This window comes from Hippocampus bargibanti, linkage group LG04, assembly GCF_051943395.1.
Source record: "Hippocampus bargibanti isolate YZ-2025 linkage group LG04, ASM5194339v1, whole genome shotgun sequence".
Taxonomy (NCBI): Eukaryota; Metazoa; Chordata; class Actinopteri; order Syngnathiformes; family Syngnathidae; genus Hippocampus; species Hippocampus bargibanti.
This window is the reverse complement of record NC_142737.1, coordinates 1555001-1578966: the sequence shown is the minus strand read 5'-3', so window position 1 is coordinate 1578966 and position 23966 is coordinate 1555001. Positions and strand designations below refer to the sequence as shown.

The window sequence follows — 23966 nt, the reverse complement described above, 5'->3', positions numbered from 1 at the left end:
CTGTCGCAAGAACACTTCTCTCGATCATTTTTGTTACCTTGTCATCCAACACCGTCACCGTCTTCTCTGCGAGGATTGAGTCGGACAGAGGCGACAACACCTGCCAAGCAAAAAATAGGACACATTTTGGTGGGTTTTATTGATTTATTTGTTTATCAGTATTTTTTTTATTTTTACTTATATATCTATATATCGATATAGTATATATGTATGTATTTATTTGTTTATTTATTTTTGCTTAAATGTCTTATATGTATTTATTTATTTGTTTATTTATTTTTGCTTATATGTTTTTATTTATTTATTCTTAATGTATTTATTTATATCCATATTTATTTATGTATTTATTTATTATGTATTTATTTCCGTATGCATTTATTTATATGTAGTTATTTATTGTATATATATATATATATATATATATATATATATATAAAATATATTATGTTATATATATTTTTTTATTTATTTTACTTTGTGTTTATTTATGTATGTATTTATTTATTTTTACTAGTATGTATTTATTAATTTATGTAGTTATTCATTTAGTTTTACTTATATGTATTTATATATCTATCTTATTTATTTATTTGTATATTTATCTATTTGTGTATATATATATATATATATATATATATATATATATCTTATATTATATTATTATATATATATATATATATAATATATATTATGTTATATATTTTTTTATTTATTTACTTTGTGTTTATTTTGTATGTATTTATTTATTTTTACTAATTACTTATATATTTATAATCCTTTATTTATTTGTTTGTTAATTTCTTGCACTTTATTTATTTATTTATTCATATTTATTTATTTATTCATTTACTAGTTTTTACTTAGATATACATACTATACTTAGATATAGATTACATATGCATTCATTTATTTTTACTTGTATTTATTTATTTATTTTTACATATGTATATTTCTCTCTCTCTCTCTCTCTCTTTATATATATATATATATATAGCGGCCAACGCGTCAAAAAATGTACAATTAAAATGTCACGCTCACAAATGTCCACTGCGACGTGCGCGAGAAATGCCGGTGAAATTCTACGTGGCGCTTACTTGTATGGTGGTGATGCCGAGGTCTCGACCAATCAGAACGCGTCCGTCCACCAGCCGAGCGATGCGTTCGTCTTCCACCTGGATCCAACAACCACAACTTTACAACGTTAACCCCTTTTCATTTGTAACTCATGAAGTGGCCAGTTGAGTGTACACCATACGGTGATATAGTTATATATATTTTTTATAAAATATAAAAAATATCTTTCAAAATATATACAACTAAATATCAGTGGAGGGAATGTTTAAAAACAATTGCAAATCTTAATTGCATTTCCATCAATGTATTTTTTTTGATTTTTTGATTGATTGATTGACTGCAGTGTGTCTACCTTGAGCTGATCAAGAACCAAGTGAGTGATGTCGGCCTGCCAGTCGGCCCCCAGCATGCGGACAACCTCCCCTCCCGGGTCGGACGGCTCGGCCACAAAGTGCGTCAGAACTTTCACCAGGGCGTACTGGTACTGAAAATAATCAAATCCAATCAAAATGGACGTGTTAGCGTTTAACATAGTTTTCATCATAATAAATAACAATACATTTCATTTATAAGCACCTTTCAAAACTCTTAAGGTCACTTTACAGTCACACTATCAGTTTTTTGTCTGTGGGTGAGCTGTGGCAGCCACATGCGCCAGCGTTCACTCAACCCGGAATAACTCAAATAGATAGAAAGCTCGCTAGGTAATAATAATAATAATAATAATAATAATAATAATAATAATAATAATAATAAATTTCATGTATAAGCGCCTTTCAAAACTCTCAAGGTCATTCTACAGTAGCTAATATATAGCTACCTAGGTAGCCAGCCAGCTGGATACTGAATAGATAGCTAGCTAGATAGCTAGCTAGCCATCCAGAGCTAATAGCTTGCAAATAGCTAGCAAATGATCATAATAATACTAATAATAATACATTTCATTTTTAAGCGTCTTTCAAAACTCTCAAGGTCACTTTTCAGTCACAAGATCCGTTTTTCTGTGGGTGAGCAGCGGCAGCCACATGCGCCAGCGTTCACTGAACCCGGAATAACTCAAATAGATGGAAAGTTAGTTAGCTAGCTAATAGATAAGTCATAGTTAGCTAGATCGTTGAATAACTGAAATAGGTAGAAAGTCAGCTAGCTAGATAGCTAATAGATAACTAATAGCCAGAGAGCTAATAGATAGTAAATAGATAGATAATAAATAGATAGTTTTAATGTCTTAAAAAGCAAGCAATAAAAAAAACCTGCAGGGCGCATCCTTTGCCTTTCCTCTCGTCGTCCTCATCGTCTTCGCTGTCTCTTGTCGGCCTGACCCCAAAAAAAACAAACAAATATACAAAAATGTATTTTTTGTCATTGTCATGTAGTTCAAGCTAGCATGAAAACCAACAGGGCATTTTTGCATAAATATTTACTGTCATTAGAGAAATCTTTCTACCCACAACGGCCTTCCATCAGTAGCTATATCACAAACAAGTTCTTATAATAATAATAATAATAATAATAATAATAATAATAATAATAATAATAATAATACATTTCATTCATCAGCGCCTTTCAAAACTCTCAAGGTCACTTTATAGTCACAGGATAAGTTTTTCTGAAGGTGAGCAGCGGCAGCCAAACTCGTCAGCGTTCACTCAACCCAGAAGTAACTGAAACAGATAGAAAGCTAGCCAGCTAGCTAATAGATAGCCAATAGAGAGGCTTGAGTGAATGCCAGTGCGTGTGACTGCTGTTACTCACTCACAGAAAAGCTTATCCTGTGACTGTAAAGTGACCTTGAGAGTTTTGAAAGGTGCGTATAAATGAAATGTATTATTATGAATATAAAATATAACTTTTATGCTAACATTTTTAGAATGTTCAGTGGCTAAAGTTTTTTTGAAGCAAAGTATTCTGGTGTTAAAATGAGTGGCTTTACCTCCTGCTGTGGGCGGCGCTGGGGGCGATGGGCACACGCCAGCCTTTGACTTGGCTGAGCTCGGTGTCGGAAACGTGGATCTGCAGAGGCAGTTTGGGCACCCAAACGTCGAGCCGCAGGTTAGCCGTCAGGTGCATGTACGAAAAGGTCACCGACATGCCCTGACGTCCGCGCATCTCTTTGCCGTTCACCACAACCTCGTCGCAGTTGCCGGATACCTGAGACGCAAAAACAACGTGAATGCTTGAAACAGGAAGTCAATAATTAAAATAAAATACAAACGTTTTGGTTACGTAATGATGTTTAACAAAGAATATGCAATGCGATGTGTCCGCTGTATTGTACTTTTATTTTGAAAAGATCAAGAACACAGCAGTGGGGCGGAGGGGGGGGGGTACACTTGTACACTTGATGCAAAAAGCTATCAACACAGCTAAACAGAACACAATTGATGAGGAACTAGGTAAAATTATAACAGAGAAAGTACGTTGACTTCACTTGGATATCGTCAAGAGGCAACCTGGAAGTTCGTCATCCATTGATGATTTCAAAGCTAGCCACGGATGTTTCGAGAACTATAAGTGTCGTACAGGGATTCATAGTGTCATTCGTCAGGGTGAGGGAGCCAGTTCTGACCATAAAGCTGTCAAAGCTTACAAGGGACCATTCCTCAAAATGGTGGAAGAAGAAGGCTACTCAGGTTCCTCATCAAGTGTTTAATGCTGATGAAACCGACCACTCCATTCCATCAAGCTAGAAAGCTAGCTGACTAGCTTTCTATCTATTTGTTACTTCCGGGTTGAGTGAACGCTGGCGCCTCTAATTTTTAGTTGTAAAAAAAGGCATAAAAAAGTTGAAATTCTGTGTTGAAATCCGAATTAGTCGAGAACCGAGACGTTTGAAAAACCCAAATTTGACTGTAATTGCGAACCGTTGATTTGAAGTACTACTTTTATACTAAATTGAGTGACTTTTGCAGTTAGCAATAATAAAGTGAACGGAAATAAAGTAAAACCACTGCGTACAACAGCAGCCCCCGACCCCCGTCACCCGCACAGTGACCGCGTGTCTGCGTTCGTGCGTGTTGCTGAGTGCGAGCTTTGAGGACACTGAAGAATGGCTTTAATCTGGGTTGCTTTGCCACCGCAACCGCCACCGCGACAAAAAGCGAGATGTGAGGAAGGAAAAAGCGACGGCCTCAGCACTTCAACAAGTGTGCAAAAAGAACAACAAGAAGAAAATAAGATTGGCAAACTTCATCCGGCGGTGCCGAAAAAAAGCAATCGCGGGAAGTTTTTGGCTAGCTAGCTAGTTAGCTAACTATCTATCTATCTATATAGATATCTATATAGATATCTATATAGATGTTGTTTGATCTATCTATCTATCTATCTATCTATCTATAGATAGATAGATAGATAGATAGATAGATAGATAGATAGATAGATAGATAGATAGATAGATAGATAGATAGATAGATAGATAGATAGATAGATAGCTAACTAGCTAGATAGATAGATAGATAGATAGATAGATAGATAGATAGATAGATAGATAGATAGATAGATAGATAGATAGATAGATAGCTAACTAGCAAGCTAGATAGATAGATAGATAGATAGATAGATAGATAGATAGATAGATAGATAGGTAGATAGGTAGATAGATAGATAGATAGATAGATAGATAGATAGATAGATAGATAGATAGATAGATAGATAGAGATAGATAGATAGATAGCTAACTAGCTAGCTAGATAGATAGATAGATAGATAGATAGATAGATAGATAGATAGATAGATAGATAGATAGATAGATAGATAGATAGATAGATAGATAGATAGATAGATAGCTTGTTAGCTCACTAGCTAGCTAGATATAGAGATAGATATATCGCTTGATAGATAGATAACTAAACAAATTAATAATAAACAGATGGGTGTGAGCCACTCCCGACACCGTGAAGTCGACTTGATGACTAGCTAACAGTTTTTTTTTTTTTAAAAATGGCCCCTCTCTCCTTCGTCTCCTCTTGTAGGAAGTCGGCAAAAACACAATTGACTTCTTGGTTTTAGCTTCAAACACTTGCTCTCTTTTGGCTCTTTCTCAGACCCGTCGAGTGGGCTTAAATAATAAAAGGTGTGTGTGTGTGTGTGTGTTTGATTTAGCGGCCTTATTAGCATAGGGATATAAGTCAAGGCTGGCCCCAATATGTCTGCTTTGCGTGGCCTCAGCGCGGGTTGCGCGTGTTAGACTTTGCAACTGAACACGTGTGTGTGTGTGTGTGTGTGTGTGTGTGTGTGTTGATTTGTCACGCGGCGTTATTTAAATGAGACAAAGAGATCAAAGTACACAAAATCGTACCGAGTTCAAGCCAGTCCAAGCGGACTTTGTCGCCGTACAAGTTGGGAGAGTTTATTTTGAAAATTGGTGGCGATGTGGGGCCGTTGGGGACATTTTGGCCAAAACAACAGAGAGAAAATTTTATTTAGCATAATAATAATAATAATAATAATAATAATAATAATAATAATAATAAAAATAATAATAATAATAATAATACCAACAAATAATCAATAAACAAATAATAAACAAATAATAATAATAATAATAATAATAAATAAACAAATAATAAATAAACAAATAATAATAATAACAACAACAACACTAATAATAATAATAATACCAACAAATAATCAATAAACAAATAATAAACAAATAATAATAATAATAATAAATAAACAAATAATAAATAAATAATAATAATAACAACAACAACATTAATAATAATAATAATACCAACAAATAAACAAATAATAAATAAACAAATAATAAATAAATAATAATAACGACAAATAAACAAATAATAATAATAACAACAAAAACAACATTAATAATAATAATAATAATAATAATACATGACATTTTAAGCGCCTTTCAAAGCTCTCAAGTATACTTTACAGTCACAGACAAGCATGGGTACTGTAATAAATAAAATACAATCATTCCCGAATTTGTTGTTTTTTTTTTTTTTGTTTCATGCTTGGGGGCCGATAAAGCGCTGGTCATACCTCTGGAAATGTTTTCCGCAAGTGGGGCAGAATTTCCCTTTTCCCATGTTAGCGCTTTGTTCCTGCTTCAGCTGTTGTTAAAGCGCAATTTAATTATGTTTATTGTATTTTGTACATCCACCCCCATTTCAAGCTAAGATAACTCCAGACCGATATAATTTAGGAATTAACTTTTTTCTGTTGAGTCTAAGGTTTCTACTGCTACATTGTACAGATTATTTCTTTAACTATAATCCAATAGCACATTTATTATACATAAAAGAAGGTATATTTTGTATAGTTTTAAGGCTTATTTCGTAGAAAATGATGTTTTATGGGGACCTGGGAACAGCCACATGCACCAGCGTTCACTCAACGCGGAATAACTCAAACAGATAGAAAGCTAGCCAGCTATCTAATAGCTATATAACAGATATCGAGCTAACATATATACATACATATGAATGAATGAATGAATGAATGAATACAAACAAGGCTTCATTTTAACTGCCATTCTACTTAATGGGGTGTGGCGGGGTTGCAAAAGCGACGCATACTGTTCCAGTCAGTCAAAGGTGTGCGTGCGCAGATGCGCACATGCACACGCACAGGCATACTTTGCAAGGACGCCACGCGTGCACGCACTCTAAGATCTGGCGAGTGCTTTATTAAATGTCGCTGGGATCAATCGTTAATCAGCCTTCGTGTCCGTCCGTGTAGCAACATCGCACACGCGCATCAACGTCATCCGAGCAAATCAGGCACGACAACGCCACCGGAAATACAAGGCGGCCACTAATGAATCCGAGGACGCGACAATGTCGCGCTGGCCGTGTGACACAACGTCAACGTTGCCGTACGATTTGCACTTCCTAATCAACCTGAGCGACCGACTCATGTGACTTTTTGACACTCATTTTGGGGAAAATCTTCCAAAAAAAGGTGAAGCCAATGGTTTTTTTGTCAATATCAAAGACACTTTGGTGTCTTCCAAAAAAAGACAACAACAAAAAAAAGAATTCTAAAATGAATCTATTATTCTTGTGCTCATTATTATTATTATTATTATTATTATATTAATCTTATTATTACTTATCATGTGACTGGAAATTGTCCTTGAGAGTTTTGCAAGGCGCTTATAAATGAAATAATAATAATAATTATTATTATTATTATTATTATTATTATTATTATTATTATTATTAGTAGTAGTAGTAGTAGTAGGAGTAGTAATAGTATTATTATTATTATTATTAGTAGTAGTAGTAGTATTGGCATTATTATTATTATTATTATTATTATTAGTAGTAGTAGTAGTAGTAGTAGTAGTAGTAGTAGTCGTAGTAGTAGTAACAGTAACTGTAATAGTAACATTATGATATGATAATGATGATGATGAGTATTATTATTATTATTATTATTATTATTGTTGTTGTAATTATTATTATAATTATTATTATTATTATTATTATTATTATTATTAATCCTGTGACTGCAAAGTGTCCTTGAAAGTTTTGAAGGGCACTTATAAATGAAAGGTATTATTATTATTATTATTATTATTATTATTATTATTATTCCGATAATATATATATAATATATATAATAATAATAATAATAATAATAATAATAATAATATAATATACATACTTGGCAATAAAGATGATTCTGATTCTGATTCTGATTAGTAGTAGTCGTAGTAGTAGTAACAGTAACTGTAATTGGATTGGATTGGATTGGATATGCCTTTATTAGTCTCACAGTGGAGAAATTTACATTTCACAGCAGCAAAGTGATGAAAGGAATGAAAGTAGAAAAACAAAATACATGAGCTGCTGGAAAGGCAGCCACTCTCGCGGCGCCGTCTTGAAGTAATAGTAACATTATATGATAATGATGATGATGATGATGATGATGAGTATTATTATTATTATTATTGTTGTTGTAATTATTATTATTATTGTTGCTGTTGTTGTAATTATTATTATTATTATTGTTGTTGCTGTTGTTGTTGTTGTTGTTATTATTATTATTATTATTATTATTATTTATCCTGTGACTGCAAAGTGTCCTTGAAAATTTTGAAGGGCAGTAGTACTAGTAGAATTGTTTTAGTATTAGTATTAGCAGTCTTCTTCTTATTATTATTATCAATATTTATAATAATACTAATGATAATAATAATAATAATAATAATAATAATAATATATTTATCCTGTGACTGTAAAGTGTCCTTGAGAGTTTTGAAAGGTGCGTATAAATGAAATGTATTATTGTTATTATATATTATATTATTATTATGATAATGTTGATGATGATGATGATGATTATTATTATTATTTATTCTGTGACACTAAAGTGTCCTTGAGAGTTTTGAAAGGCACTTATAAATGAAATGTATTATTATTATTATTATTATTATTATTATTATTATTATTATTATTATTATTAGAATATAGATATTTTTTCACATGAAAGCTACATAAAGTCAAGTATATATATTTTTTCTCACCATTAAGACAATATGCCCCCCCCACCACCTCCCCGACTAACTTACAAATTCAATGAACGCAAGAAATGTTGTAGTGGGCGTGCCGGAAACGTGGACTCCATCTTTTATCAGCGAGAGTACACCCTCACCCCTCAAAGACACGCTCCAAGGCGCCCGGGCACGCACGCTGGGCGGCGTTATTGATCCCACTTAAAAAATGTCGGACGGTGCAAGGAAATCATTTCCATATTGAAAGCGCCACGGCCAGGGTGCGTTTCATTTGCGCTTCGCAAGGACAAAGGCGACGACGACGCTGCGTGGGAAGAATCCATTTTCAATCTTGATTCGTTTAATAATAATAAAGCGCCTTTCAAAACTCTCAAGGTCACTTTACAGTCACAGGATCAGGATTTTTCTATGGGTGAGCAGCGGCAGCCACACGTGCCAGCGTTCACTCAACCCGGATGTAACTCAAATAGTTAGAAAGCTAGCTAGCTAATAGAATGCTAGATAGCTAGCTATTGGATAGTTAGCTAACTAGATATCAAGTATGTTTCCTGACTCAAATGGCTAGCTAGCTAGCTGTATTGCTAATAGCTATCTCTTTAGCTAGCTAGATAGCTAATAGATAGCTTTCTAGCTCGATAGCTAATGTTTCCTGACCCGTCCAGTTGCAAACGGCACATTGATACATCAGCTTACGAACTTAATTGGTTCCCAGAAAGTGTGTGTAAGGTGAAAAAGTTTGTATGCCAAAAATTACTTTCCCATAGGAAACCATTAAAATGAGTATAATCCATTCCCAGGTCCCCATAAAACAGAATTTTCTACGGAATAAGCCTTAAAACAACACAAAATATACCTTATTTTATGTATCATAAATGTGCAATTTTATTGTAATTAAAGAAATATACTGTACAATAAACTGTATAATAAAGTCGTTTTAATTTAGCGCGCGGCTAGCAGGAAAGGCGCTTACTTTGAGGACGTGGACGTCGGCCGAGCTGCAGCTGAGCGAGTCGTCCACTTCCCTCACGAGGCCGTCCGTCCCCACCGTCACCAGCTTGACGGGCAGAGATACCCGGCGACCAGTCAGGATTGCCGTGTTCAACAACTCCGTGTCCTATCACGCACACACACACACACACACACACACACACACACACACACACAAGCAAGTATGTTACAAGAAGAAGAAGAAGGAGAAGAAGAAGAAGAAAGGCGCTTATAAAGGTATAATAATTAATAATAATAATAATAATTAATAATAATAAGAAGAAAGGCGCTTATAAAGGTATAATAATAATAATAATAATAATAAGAAGAAGAAGAAGAAGAAGAAAGGCGCTTATAAAGGTATAATAATACTACTACTACTACTACTACTAATAATAATAATAATAATAATAATAATAATAATAATAATAATAATAATAATAATAATACAAAGAAGAAGGAGAAGAAGAAGAAGAAGAAAGGCGCTTATAAAGGTATAATAATAATAATAATAATAATAATAATAACAATAATGAAAAAGTTTCTTTAGCCGTTATCTGTACTCAAGTGAAGGTGTCGGACGTTTCGCTTCTCATCTGAAGAGCTTCATCAGCAAACTAAAGTTGCGCTGGCTGGACCACTCCTGTAAGTCAGAGTGCCTACACAGACGCAATAGTAATAATAATAATAATAATAATAATAATAATAATAATAATAATAAATAATAATACTAATAATGATAATGATAATGATAATGATAATGATAATGATAATGATACTGATAACAACCAATATATAGTCCGATCCATCTTAACATTAACTGACACGAAACTAATAGCTGATCAGAATAGCCTTTCAATTTGATTTCATTGATTAGCTTTCGATGAATTCGTCGGCGGTTCCATCTTTTGCTCAACACGGGAGGACCAAAACGTTCATGATTATAATCGGCGCGCTGGAGTGCGATTAGACGCCTGCCAACCTGCCGGCGTCCATCTCGATTAGACGCCACCACGCTTTCAAAAGGGGGTATTTATACACACACACACACACACACACACACACACACACACACACACACACACACACACACACACACACACACACACACACACACACACACACACACTGGTGATTGTGGGTGATTGTTAGTGGATGGCAGCTTTGTGAGTGTTATTAGAGGCGCCAGGGCAACTCGGCCATCATAAATAACCATAAAGAGACGCAAAAATGAACTGCGCGGCTTCCACAAAAGAGTCTTGCTTCGTTTTGGAGGGTTAGCGGTTAGCTTAGCATATCCGCGTACGAGGCAGAGCATGGCATTGATGTATTGAGTCGATGTATTTTAAAACATTTTTTTGTACATTAAACATTTCAAGACCTTTTTTCATTTGGTCAACATTAAAAACTAAATATTCAAAGACCCTAGCGCACGGGTGTCAAAGTAAAGGCCCTTGGGGCCAAATCTGGCCCTCCACATCATTTTACTCGGCCAGTGAAAGCAAATCAAACTTGGGGAGATTCCATACTCATCTAATGAGCTAGCTAGTGACCGAGCTAGCTAGCTAGTGATTAGGCTCGCTAGATCTCTTTCTATTTAGCTAGCTGGCTAATCCCTTACATCACGGGTGTCAAAGTCAAGGCCCCGGGGGCCAAATCTGGCCCGCCACATCATTTTATTCGGTCCGCGAAAGCAAATCAAACTTGGGGAAATTCTATGCTCATATATCGAGTTACCTCGCAATTGAGCTCGCTAGCGATTGAGCTAGCTAGCTAGTGGTCGAGCTCGCTAGTGATTGCTTTAGCTAACAATTGAGCTAGCTGGTCCAGAAAAGCAAATCAAACTTGGAGAAATTCCATGCTGATCGATCGAGCTAGCTAGCGATCGAGCTAGCTAGCGATTGAGCTAACTAGTTTGCTATTTGTTGTGACCTCAATACCAAAGACTCTAAAATATGGACTTATCAAAGATCATTTCGTCATTCCAAGAACTCAAAGTACACATTTTATGAAAAACAACGACGAGCGCGAAACGTTTGGCGAGCGTGAAGCAGGTGAGGAACAGGTGAGGGGGGGGGGGCAGCCTGGAGGGAATAAAAACGATTAAAAGCATGACCAAGACAAATAAAAAAAAAAACGAAAGGGGAGAGTGAGGTAAGATATCAAGGAAAAGGTTTAGCCCGCAGCCCGATTAGCAAGAGTGATGTTTAGCGTCCGCGCCAACGTGCGTCATGTGATGAAATGCGGCGATAAGATGCCATCCGCTACGTCGCTATCTTGACTGTGATGTCAACCAATGGCGACACAAAGCGTTGCTTCTGGTTTTGTTGTTGTTGTTGTTGTTGTGTCCCCAGACACGCCGATGCGCCAGATTAGCAATGCGCGCCATCCCCTTTCGCGCTGTTGACAAGCATCGCTGCTTGAGATGTTTTTTTTTTTTTTTTTTTCTCAAGCAAAAGCAAAATGTCTCCAATGTATTCGGGTGCATGCGTGGACTCACTTGAGTGTGTCCGAGAATGACGAAAGACAAGCCTCCGCGCAACCGTTAGCATGCGCGCGCGTATGTGCACACGGTTGAAGGTAGCGATCGAAAATAAAAATGGGTTTTAATTAAAAGACTGCCTTGTTAAGTTTTGAAGCAATGATGCTCATATTGACTGCGCATGAGTTGGACAAAGAAGGTCTCACTAGAGCACAGGTGTCAAAGTCAAGGCCCGCGGGCCAAATCCGGACCGCCACATCATTTTTTTTCGGCCCGCGAAAGCAAATCAAACTTGTTAAATTCCATGATGATTGCTAAAATCTGAGCCAAAATTTCATATTTTTGGATGTCAACCACAATAAAAGTCATTATTCTTGACTTCAGATTTGAAAACGAGTTATTCATGAATTTGCTGTGTGCTCTATATGTAATATTTGAAGGGATTTAAATATTCTAATGGCTTCCCCAAATTCATAACGGTCCTCGAGAGGAAACCATAACTACAATGTGGCCCGCGGCAAAAAATGACTTTGACACCCCTGCACTAGACAAAGTATAATACACCATTTAAAGGACAACCGACACCATTTTTTGATTCTTAACTGACATCAGAAAAACGTTTTATAGCATCTAAAATAGCCAAAACACGCAGGCTGATATTTTTAGTCAAATGCAAAACACCAATAAAAATGACGTAAAGTGTCCCAAAACGGCCACAAAATGAGCTCCAAGATTCAGAAAGTCCTGCCCCCTTGTTCGTGACGTCATGTAAGGATACTCCTTCACAAACTGCCTTGCATCAGAATCAAAACAATGGCTTCAGAGAGTTCAGATTCGGAAAAAGATGCTTTCTTGTTACTCATCCAGTTATGAATATGATTCAAATAGTTCTGAAGAGGAAAGCAATCCATTAAATAAGTCCTTCCGTGTCATTTTGAGGTATCTGGACTCCAATGTAGCGCCCAGAAAATGCCCAAGATGGCGCCCAAGCTCCGTTGGAAATGGGATGATTTGTCCACTGGGAATTTGTGTCAACTTACACCTTCTTTATGCGTGTTAGCGCAATTGGCTGCGACACAATGATTCACCACCGCGTTATTTATGTTGTTTTCCTTCTAATTTCGCCATCAAAACGGTGTTTTCAAATGAAAAAAAAGTACCTAAAATGCATTGTGTGTCGCTTTCTCGGTCAGGGGCGTTCCCTCTGTGACGTCACTTAGGACATCGTCATCAACTCGAAAACAAGACTTCCTGAATATTCAGCACGAGTCTTAAAACGTAAAATATAGCTATATGCGGTGGAATCTCGGTAAAATGCACTCAGCAGAAGTCATTTAAAGTGATTTCAATGGAGCTTGTGCGCCATCTTGTGCATTTTCTGGGCGCTACATTGGAGTCCAGACGGCTCAAATTGATACGGAAGGACTTCTTGAATTAATTGCAAACATTTATGCTTTCCTCTTCAGAACTATTTGAATCATATTCATAACTGGATGAGTAACAAGAAAGCATCTTTTTCCGAATCTGAACTCTCTGAAGTCATTATTTTGATTCTGGTGCAAGGCAGTTTGTGAAGGAGTATCATGGCGTGACGTCACCAACAAGGGGGCGGGACTGAATTTCACCAGTTCCATGCTGATTTTGTGGCAGTTTTGGGACACTTGAAGTCATTTTTTATTGCTGTTTTGCTTTTTCTGAATCTGAACTCTCTGAAGTCATTATTTTGATTCTGGAGCAAGGCAGTTTGTGAAGGAGTATCCTGGCGTTACGTCACCAACAAGGGGGCGGGACTTTCTGAATTTCACCAGTTCCATGCTGATTTTGTGGCAGTTTTGGGACACTTGAAGTCATTTTTTATTGCTGTTTTGCATTTGACTAAAAATATACTACGTGTTTTGGGTATTTTAGATGCTATAAAACGTTGTTCTGATGTCAGTTAGGAAACAAAAAAAAATGGTGTCGGTTGTCCTTTAACACCCAGAAAAAAATGTATCTGTGAGTTCTTCCACTAGCCCACATAAAAAAAAGGCAGCTCTTAAATGTTGTTTTATCACTCAAGTGTCAAACATTTGCAACCTCCCTCCCGCCTCGCGGCCTTTTTATCCCGTCGATTCGCTTGTGTTGTGATTTACCGTCCATTTGCCTCTCGTCCCTCCTTTCTCATATTCGCCGGTCGAGATGCTCGTAAAAGGACAATCATAAGAATCAAATGAAACGCGTTTTTAATTTGTGCGCGGCCATGCGGAGAGATGCGATGCCATCCCAAACATATGGCGGCTCACGCCACGCCACGCCACCCCCGCCCCTTTTGAGGGACGCGCGGGCGTGTATTTGTTGTTTACGGCGTGACGTGGCATTAATAAGCCGTAAAGTCAACCGGGGTGCGCTCGCGTGCAAATCTGATGTGCAGCGTGTTGCCATTTTGTATTTATTTTATTTTTTTACGAGCGCGGAAATGTTGAGACGTCAAACGCGCGATTCACGCTCGGATGATCGCCAGTCGCTTCATTAGGTACACAAGTCTGTGATCGTGAAATTGTTTTTTTTTTTTAGTACGGTCATACCTCAGCTTACAAACTTAATTGCTTCCCAGAAAGTGTGTGTAAGGTGAAAAGTGTGTCTTCCAAACATTCATTTCCCATAGGAAACCATTAAAATGAGATTAATCCGTTCCCGGGTCCCCGTAAAACATACTTTTCTACTAAATAAGCCTTAAAACTACACAAAATATACCTTATTTTATGTATAATAAATGTGCTATTGTATTGTAATGAAAGAAATTAACTGTACAGTATAATAAAGTCATTTTATTGACCTTTGTGATGGTCGTTGCCTCTTAATGATATCAGAGTGAGGTTGGTGTGCTTTCTCGGCGATAATACCTTCATTCACAATGTCCTCTGCTAGCTGCTTTTCATTAATTCCAATCAACATAATTGTTGCTTAGACAACACAGAAACACCCTTAGCTGGCGCGTGTGGCTGCCGCTGCTCACCCGCAAAAAAAATATCCAGTGACTGTAAAGTGTCCTTGAGAGTTTTGAAAGGCGCTTAGAAATTATGTAATAATGTATTATTGTTATTAAAAATACTGTTAAAAAATAATTTATAGTATCTTTCAGCGACTCAGCGGGAAAACGCCAGAAAACGGCGTGTGATCTGTCACTGATAAATGCCTTTTATCACGACGACAATGTTCATTAGCATCTGATTATTAAGTCGTAGCGTTAGCGGCTGCAGAGTAATTACTTGGAGCAAACAGTGTCACGTTGCCAGTCACTCTCTAAATGAATCACCACCACTTGGGCAAAAGTAACGGGACACTTTTTAAGTCGAAAAGACTAGCCGCTGTCCGGACATTTTTGTCAATGGTGTTGCTCGTGCAAGGAGCTAGCAAAACGCTCTTCGCTTTGCGCTAGCGTTTGTGAAAAAGGACAATCCAGGCAGAATTAGATTTTGCGAGGCCACTTTTCTCGGAAAAGAAGCACGAACGAGCGAGACGACGTTGAATAAATAAAAGATGGCCGACAAGAACAAACCCCACTGCGGGACGCTAGGGCTTTTAACTTTTTAGCGGCGGGGAGTGAGCGAGGACGCATAATGGTGGCGGTCGGAGACATTATTACCGATCCAATTTGTGGGCTAAAAGTACGTGCTCGCTAAGTGTCGCATCCTCCTTAGCTTTCATATCTATTAGCTATCTATCAGCAACATCTCCTGTCGTACACTGCTTTTTTCCTTCGGTGTGCACTTGGGCGACCTCTTCTGGCCGTTAGCAGGGAGGGCAGGGTAAGTATAACATTTATAATAATAATAACAATATTATAATAATAATAATACATATAAATGAACTGAACAGTAAACAGTTCTGTATACTATACAGGTACAGTTTTCCAGTAATAAAAATCACTAATATGAAATATAAAATGATAAAAACGACAGTAAAAGGTAAGTATAACATTTGTAAATTAACTGTACAGTAAACCGTTTTGTATACATTACAGGTATAGTTATATAGTAATAAAAATCGATAATATCAAGTATAAAATGATAAAAACGACACTAAAAGGGAAGTATAGCATTTTTAAATTAACTGTACAGTTTTGTATAATATAATAATATAATATATAATATAATATATTTGTTTTATATTTGCAAATTTATATAATATAATATAATAAATAATAATAATAATAATAATAATAATAATAATAATAATAATAATAATAATAATAATAATAATAATAATAAATAATAAATAGATTTCGAAGTGCCTTTCAAAACACTCAAGGTCACTTTACAGTCACAGGATAATTTTTGTGTTTTTTTTTTTTTTGTGGGTGAGCAGCGGCAGCCACACGCACCAGCGTTCACTCAATCCGGAAGTAACTCAAATAGATAGCAAGCTAGCTAGCTAGCGAATAGATAGCGAACAGCTAGCGAATAGATAGCTAATAGCTAGCGAATAGATATTAGCTATATTTCTATTTATAATTGTAATTTATTGTATTCTATTTTGGGATTGTATTTTATTTACTTTGTATTTTTTATTTTATTTTATTTTATTTATTATAGTACCTATGCTTGTCTGTGACTGTAAAGTGTCCTTGATAGCTTTGAAAGGTGCTTAAAATAAAATTCATTATTATTATTATTATTCTAGCTAACAGCTAGCGACTAGATAGCCAATACCTAGCAAGTAGATATCTAAAAGCTACCTTGCTATATAGCTAATAGATACAGTAACTAGCTAAATAGCTAGATAGCCAGCTAGATAACAAGATAGCCAGCTAATAAAAATCAATAATACGAAATATAAAATGATAAAAATGACATTTATAAATGAACTGTAAACAGTTTGGTATATAATAGTATTCGATAATTTTTTTTTTTTAAAACAACAGATTGACATTGTCGATCGTCACGTCGACCATTTTGAATGGATTTCAACTTACAACATTTGACTTACAACCATTTTGTCGGAAAGGAACCCGGTTGTAACTCAGATGTTACCTGTATTTTCCGCTTCATAATGCTCCAGATATTTAATGGGTGACGGGTCTGGACTGCTGGCGGGCTATTGTAGTCCCCGGCATTCTTTTGATTACTGTCGCGACGGGTGCATAATGCGCTATGGCGTCGTTTGAAATAATTCATGAAAAGGACGTTGCCCCGGACGGCAGCATCTGTATGTTTTTCCGCGACCGATATGCCAATCGGAGACAAGAATACACGTGTGGCATATTCATTTACAGATGGCCGTGAAAAAAAATAATATAGAGTAATAATGAATGATGGATGAGGACAGGAAAAGATGGACAAGGCATTTGGACGTATCGTGACGAGCATATTGATCACATCGCAACAACATGGAGTGCCGTGAAATATTATTTTCCTGCCCTCCCGTTTTGTGATTTCTGTGTTCTTTGCATGTTTTTTGCAAATGTTTCGATTCACAATCCGTTCAGGAGGAAAGCAGTTTTTTTTTTTCACATAGGCACAGTTAGATGTGGATTTGTGCGGGTGTGCGTGTGTCCAAATCTTGTGGCATGCTATACAATTAGCGCTAAATGCTAATTAGATTGGACACCGGTTCACACCCCGCGTGGGCGACTCATTTCATTAATAATAATAATAATAATACTACATTTCATTTCTAAGCGCCTTTCAAAACTCTCAAGGTCACTTTGCAGTCGAAGGATAGATTTTTTTGTGGGTGAGCAGCGGCAGCTACACGCACCAGCGTTCACTCAACCCAGAAGTAACAAAAAGTTTAAAAAAAAAACAACTACATAACAAATATTATGACATCACAATGACACAGTGTCATTCATTATTCAGCACTTTCTGTACCCTCTTTGTGACATGAAGTAACTCAAATAGATAGAAAACTAGCTAGTTCGCCAATCGATAGCCAACAGATACCTAGCTAGATGGCTAATAGATAGCTAGCTAGACAGCTAGCCAGCCAGATAGCTAATAGATCGCAAATAGCTAGCAAATAATAATAATAATAATAATAATAATAATAAATTTCATTTATAAGCACCTTTCAAAAGCTATCTATTAGCTATTTGTAGCTATATATTAGCTACCCAGCTAGATAGATAGCTGTAAAGTTAACAGCTAGCAAGCTAGATAGCGAGCTACCCACCTAGATAGCTAGATAGTCATCCAAATAGCTAATAGAGAGCAAATAGATAGCAAGTTGGCACCTAGATAGCATCCAGATAGCAAATATATGATAATAATAATAATAATAATAATAATAATAATAATAATAATACATTTCATTCATAAGTGCCTGTCAAAACTCTCAAGGTCACTTTATAGACACAGGATACGTTTTTCTGTGGGTGAGAAGCGGCAGTGGCAGCGACACGCGCCAGCGTTCACTCAACCCGGTAGTAACTCAAATAGATAGAAAGCTAGCTAGTTCGCTAATAGATAGCTAGCTAGATAGTCAGCGAGCCAGTTATATAGCTAATTGATAGCTAGCTAGATAGCTAGCTCGTCAGCTAGATAACTAATAGATAGCAAATAGCTAGCTAGCTAGAGAGATAGCTAGATAGCTGGATAGCTAGATAAATAAAAAAAGTGTTTACTATTTACTGTACTATTTTTATTTAATTAAAATTGGTTTGATGAACTGAAACTGCACTGTATTTTCGTTGTCATTTCAAGTCTTATTGTTTTTTTGGTTTAGTTTTTTTTCTGCCTCATTTTTACAAAAAAAAACAAAAAACAAAACAAACAAGCTAACAAATGGGACGAAAACCCCCGAAATTAACGTTTCTGATTGTTTTGGAGTGCAGGCTGCAGTGGTGTTTTTTTGTCTGTTGCAAAAAGGCAGATGTCCCACTACGCAAAAAAATTGCCTTTTCTCACCGGGGCTTTGCAGTCTGAAGGGGGGGCTATCAGGCCAGATTAGCTTGCCGCTAATGGAAGCAAGAGAGCTTTTAAAAGCAGCTCCAGCAGCAGCAGCAGCTCCGTCCTCCTTTTCTATCCTTTATTTTGGATTTTTTCCCAATTTTTTATTTGCTTTGGGCAGACAGGAAATGTTTTTTTTAATCCATGAGAATGTAAAAAGTCAATTGATATACAGTGATATCTCAGTTTACGAACTTGGTTCCCAGAAACAGTGTATAAGGCGAAAAGTTTGTCTGCCAAACATTTATTTCCCATAAGAAACCATCAAAATGAAAATAATCCGTTCCCAGGTCCCCATAAAACATCATTTTCTACGAAATAAGCCTTAAAACTCCACAAAATATTCCTTATTTTATATATAATATATGTGCTATTGTATTGTAATGAAGGAAATTAACTGTACAGTATAATAAAGCAGTTTTTTGTACATTTTGTGATACTTTGTGATGGTAGTTGCCTGTTGATGATATGCGAGTGAAGTGGCCGTGCTTCCTCAGCGATAATACCCTCACTCACACGGTCCCCTGCTAGCTGCTTTTCGTTAATCCAAATCAACAGATGTTTTCCAACTACAGTAAAGTCTCGTTATATCGATATCGGATATATCGATAGTCCCGGTTATATCGATACTATTTCTATGCACGCACGGAGAAAATTACATGCAAACAGGGTCGGATATATCGATAGTCCCGGTTATATCGATATTTTTTCGGACTCCCTTGAATATCGATATAACGAGACTTTACTGTACTTCTATTGCCTGGTTTACAAGTACAAAAAAAACGAAAGGTTTGCTTTACTTGGGGGAAAAAAAAGATTTTGGTGTCAAAAATGAGCGTAATAAGTGAAGAAGAACGATTCAGTCGTTAGAAAAGAGGACAAAGGAGACTAAGACGAAGACGTGAAGTTGACCTGTGCGAGCGGGACGATGCCCTGGATGTCGGCGTTGCTGACGTAGAGGTGCGAGACCCTCTCGGCGGAGGGCGGCGCCCCCGACGCGTATTCCACGCTCCAGTGCAAAGTTTGAGTGGGAGCCAAGGTGATCACGTTGTCCACCTCAAAGTCCAACTGCATCACCTCGTATGACGGACTCTCGAACCTGGAAGAGATAACAATTAGCAGTTAGCAAAATAAAATTGCAAACGCAGCGGTTATATTTTATATAGGTTATATTTTATTTTATATTGTATTTCTGTTCATATTTTATTTAGATTGTATTTTATATTTTATTTTTGTTCATATTTTATTTTATATTTAAGATTCTATGTAAGATTTTATTTTATTATTTTATTGTGTATTTTTTATTTTATTTTAGAGTATATTTTATTTTATTGTATATTTATTATGTAATTTTTCCTATATATATATATTTCATATATATATATATATTTCATATTGTATTTAATATTTTATTTTGATTGTATTTCATATTTTTATTTTTTTATATTATATTGTACTTTATTTTATACTTATTTTTTATTTTATTGTATATTTTATTGTATATTTTATTTTCCATTTCACTGTATATTTCATTGTATATTTTATTTTACATTTTATTTCACATTTTATTTCACATTTTATTAGATTTTTTATTTTATATTATATTTTATGTCATTTTATATTTCTTTTATATTTTATTTCATATTTTATTTCATATTTTAGTTCAGATTTCATTTATATTTTATTTTATATTTTATTTTAAATTTTATTTTATATTTTATTTAATATTTTATTTTATATTTTATATTTTATTTCATCTGTTATTTCATATTTCATTTGACAAATCCAATCCAATACAATACAATCCAATACAATTTTACATTTCATTTTACATTTCATTTCACATTTCACATTTTACATTTTGTATTTTGTATATTTTGTATATTTTATATTTTATATTTTATATTTTATATTTTATATTTTATATTTTATATTTTATATTTAATTTAATTTAATTTAATTTAATTTAATTTTTATGACATCATAACTCGGTATTCTGTGGGTCCTGGAATTCAAGTGCCAATGACAAAAACCCTGGCACTGGAGCGGACACATTTTTGCACATCGTCTGGCAGTGAACGAGTTAACACTTTTTGTCGAAATCTCCAGACTTTTTTTGTGCCTTTAAAATGAAGGAAAGAAACTAAAAATCGTCAAGTGATTCATGGCTTGTTTTTTTTTTGGCAGCTGCGCCTCAGTCAAGTCGGCTCATTCAGAAAGTGACAAGGACGTTGATGATAACACAGCTGGATATCCACCACGTCCGTGTGCGGGCGTGTGCGCCGGCGTGGGAATGGCACAATTTATTTGCCAAGTACTGTGTCATTTTTTTTTTCACCCTCCGGTTTCTGGTTATGTTGCCAAAGTATTACATTCTAGGTTTTGCAATAACAACAATACATATAACTTAATTGTTGATGCTACTTTGATGCTCGTAAATCTGAGGGAGTGTATTTTTATGATCATATTTTTTTTTAATAGAAAACGATTTCCTCAATGAGTCCATTTTCTCCGTTTTTAATCATTGGCATGTCATTAAAGTCGCGATGGGAATGTCGAAAAGCGATTAAAATTAACATTTTTAAAAATGCCGTTAGCTCCTTTTGCTAATTATGATGATAATATTGGTGAAAAAAAAAAAGCAACACTCGTATTTCTGCCATCTGATCATCTCCGGGTTTGGAATGTCTTAATCATCAAAGTAAATTGTCTCCATAAATGTGAGCCGTAAAATTAATTTGTGCTAATGGACGTATAAATATATGAAAAAAAAAATATTGTGTGCCGCTAATGTGCGTCATGGCGATGGAAACGTCAATTAAAGGCATCAAAAAAGTTGTCATCTGCTGGCAGAGCTGTCAATCAAAATAATAATAATAATAATAATAATAATACATTTCATTCAAAAGCGCCTTTCAAAACTCTCAAGGTCACTTTACAGTCACAGAATCAGTTTTTCTGTGGGTGAGCAGCGGCAGCCACACGCGCCAGCGTTCACTCAACCCGGAATAACTCAAAAAGATCGAAAGCTAGCTAGCTAGCTAATAGATAGCTAGATATCAAATATATAGCTAGATAGCTAGATAGCTAATATGTTTCCTGACTTAAATAGCTATCTAGCTAGCTATAGAGCTAATAGATAGCTAGCTATCTAGCTATTTATTAGCTCCAAAGGCTCCAAGAGTATCTAGCTAGCTATCTATTAGCTATATAGCTAGCTAGATACCTTGGAGCCTCCGGAGCTAATAGATAGCTAGATAGCTAATAGATAGATTGCTAGCTAGACAGCTAATAAGTTTCCTGACTAAGATAGCGAGTTAGCTAGCTATATAGCTAATAGATAGCTAGCTATATACTCTTGGAGCAGAGGTCTGGCACCTGGTCCACCTCTGTCCATTAAGGATATAGGACCAGGGTTACCGGCACAATTTGAGTTTGCTGAGAACCTTTCGGATGAGTAGCAAAATGTCCGACACAAATAATCATTATTCACGGACGGGCACAATCATAAGCTTAGAAAAATCAGGTTGTTGTGTAGCGAACCATGCTAGGCTAACCTTGGCGTGCTAGCTACTCAAACCGTGCTCGATGGAAAGCGGCGTTGACTGTTGCGTACGATTTTTGCGACATTTTGTTTTTTGACACAATTTTTTAAACCTCCGTGTCACCTGTTATGAATGTCAATTTTTTTCGAACAAGGCTACATTTTGTGAAATAACATTTCATAAGACAACTTATAATTTTTTTTTATTTAGTTACATTCAGTGTACTAGCTAACTAGCTATCAGCTACATAGCTTTTTAAATGGATAGCTATCTAGCTATCTGTTGGCCATCTATTAGCTATTTGTGTATTTAATAGTGGCATTCAGTGTATTAGCTAACTAACTATCTAGCTAACTATCAGCTATATAGCTATCTAAGTGGCTAGCTATCTAGCTAGCTATATGTTGGCTATCTATTATCTATCTACTAGCTGGCTAGCTAGCTTGCTATCTGTGTGTTTCATAGTGACATTCATTGTATTAGTTAACTAACTATCTAGGGAGCTAGCTATTAGCTATAGAGCTATCTAAGTGGCTAGCTATCTAGTTAGCTATATGTTGGCTATCTATTATCTATCTACTAGCTGGCTAGCTAGCTTGCTATCTGTGTGTTTCATAGTGACATTCAGTGTATTAGTTAACTATCTAGGGAGCTGGCTATTAGCTATAGAGCTATCTAAGTGGCTAGCTATCTAGTTAGCTATCTGTAGGCTATCTATTAGCTATTTACTAGCTGGCTAGCTAGCTTGCTATCTGTGTGTTTCATAGTGACATTCATTGTATTAGTTAACTAACTATCTAGGGAGCTAGCTATTAGCTATAGAGCTATCTAAGTGGCTAGCTATCTAGTTAGCTATCTGTAGGCTATCTATTAGCTATCTACTAGCTGGCTAGCTAGGTTTCTACCTATTTACTTCCGGGTTGAGTGAACGCTGGCGCGTGTGGCTGCCGCTGCTCACCCACAGAAAACTTATGCTGTGACTGTAAAGTGACCTTGAGAGTTTTGAAAGGCGCTTATAAATGAAATTTATTATTATTATTATTATTATTAACGTGCGATAGATCAAAACTAATTTATAAATGGGTGACACGCCCAAAGTATTAACACAAACTGCAAAATAATGACTCACGGTTGTACTCTATTTTAAGCTAACAATCATACATCCGACCGTGAGCTAGCAATTCCACGCTAGCCACCGTGTATGAGACTCTCCCGCTAGCAAACGCAAGCTAACGATGCTACGCAAACGGCGCTACGCCAAACTGTGTTCCTTTGAAGGTTTTCATGTCATTTTTTTTCTTTTGTTTTTGTTGCTAAACGTGTTGTTTTGTCGACACGGCTAACACCTGGATGGCAGCTGTCAGCGTGGACACATTGTTTTTTTTTTCCACTCGGCTGATTGCGCCTCCTCTCGCGGATGCGCATTTAACACGCCGCCGCTCCTTTTAGCTTTTCTGATGCGTAGG

The 23966-nt window shown here is 35.9% G+C and overlaps 1 protein-coding gene across 1 annotated transcript in view; it reads right to left on the bottom strand.

The window, feature by feature from the left end:
* Positions 1 to 23966, bottom strand: part of LOC148898669 (transmembrane protein 132C) — a 128932-nt gene that overhangs the window by 6554 nt on the left and 98412 nt on the right. The window contains exons 6-12 of the mRNA XM_088993477.1: positions 19868 to 20054; positions 9528 to 9671; positions 3008 to 3225; positions 2328 to 2391; positions 1427 to 1558; positions 1095 to 1172; positions 38 to 100 (exon numbers count right to left, since the gene is read on the bottom strand). Of these exons, the coding sequence (XP_088849603.1) occupies positions 38 to 100; positions 1095 to 1172; positions 1427 to 1558; positions 2328 to 2391; positions 3008 to 3225; positions 9528 to 9671; positions 19868 to 20054 (886 nt within the window). The remainder of the gene's footprint in view (positions 1 to 37; positions 101 to 1094; positions 1173 to 1426; positions 1559 to 2327; positions 2392 to 3007; positions 3226 to 9527; positions 9672 to 19867; positions 20055 to 23966) is intronic.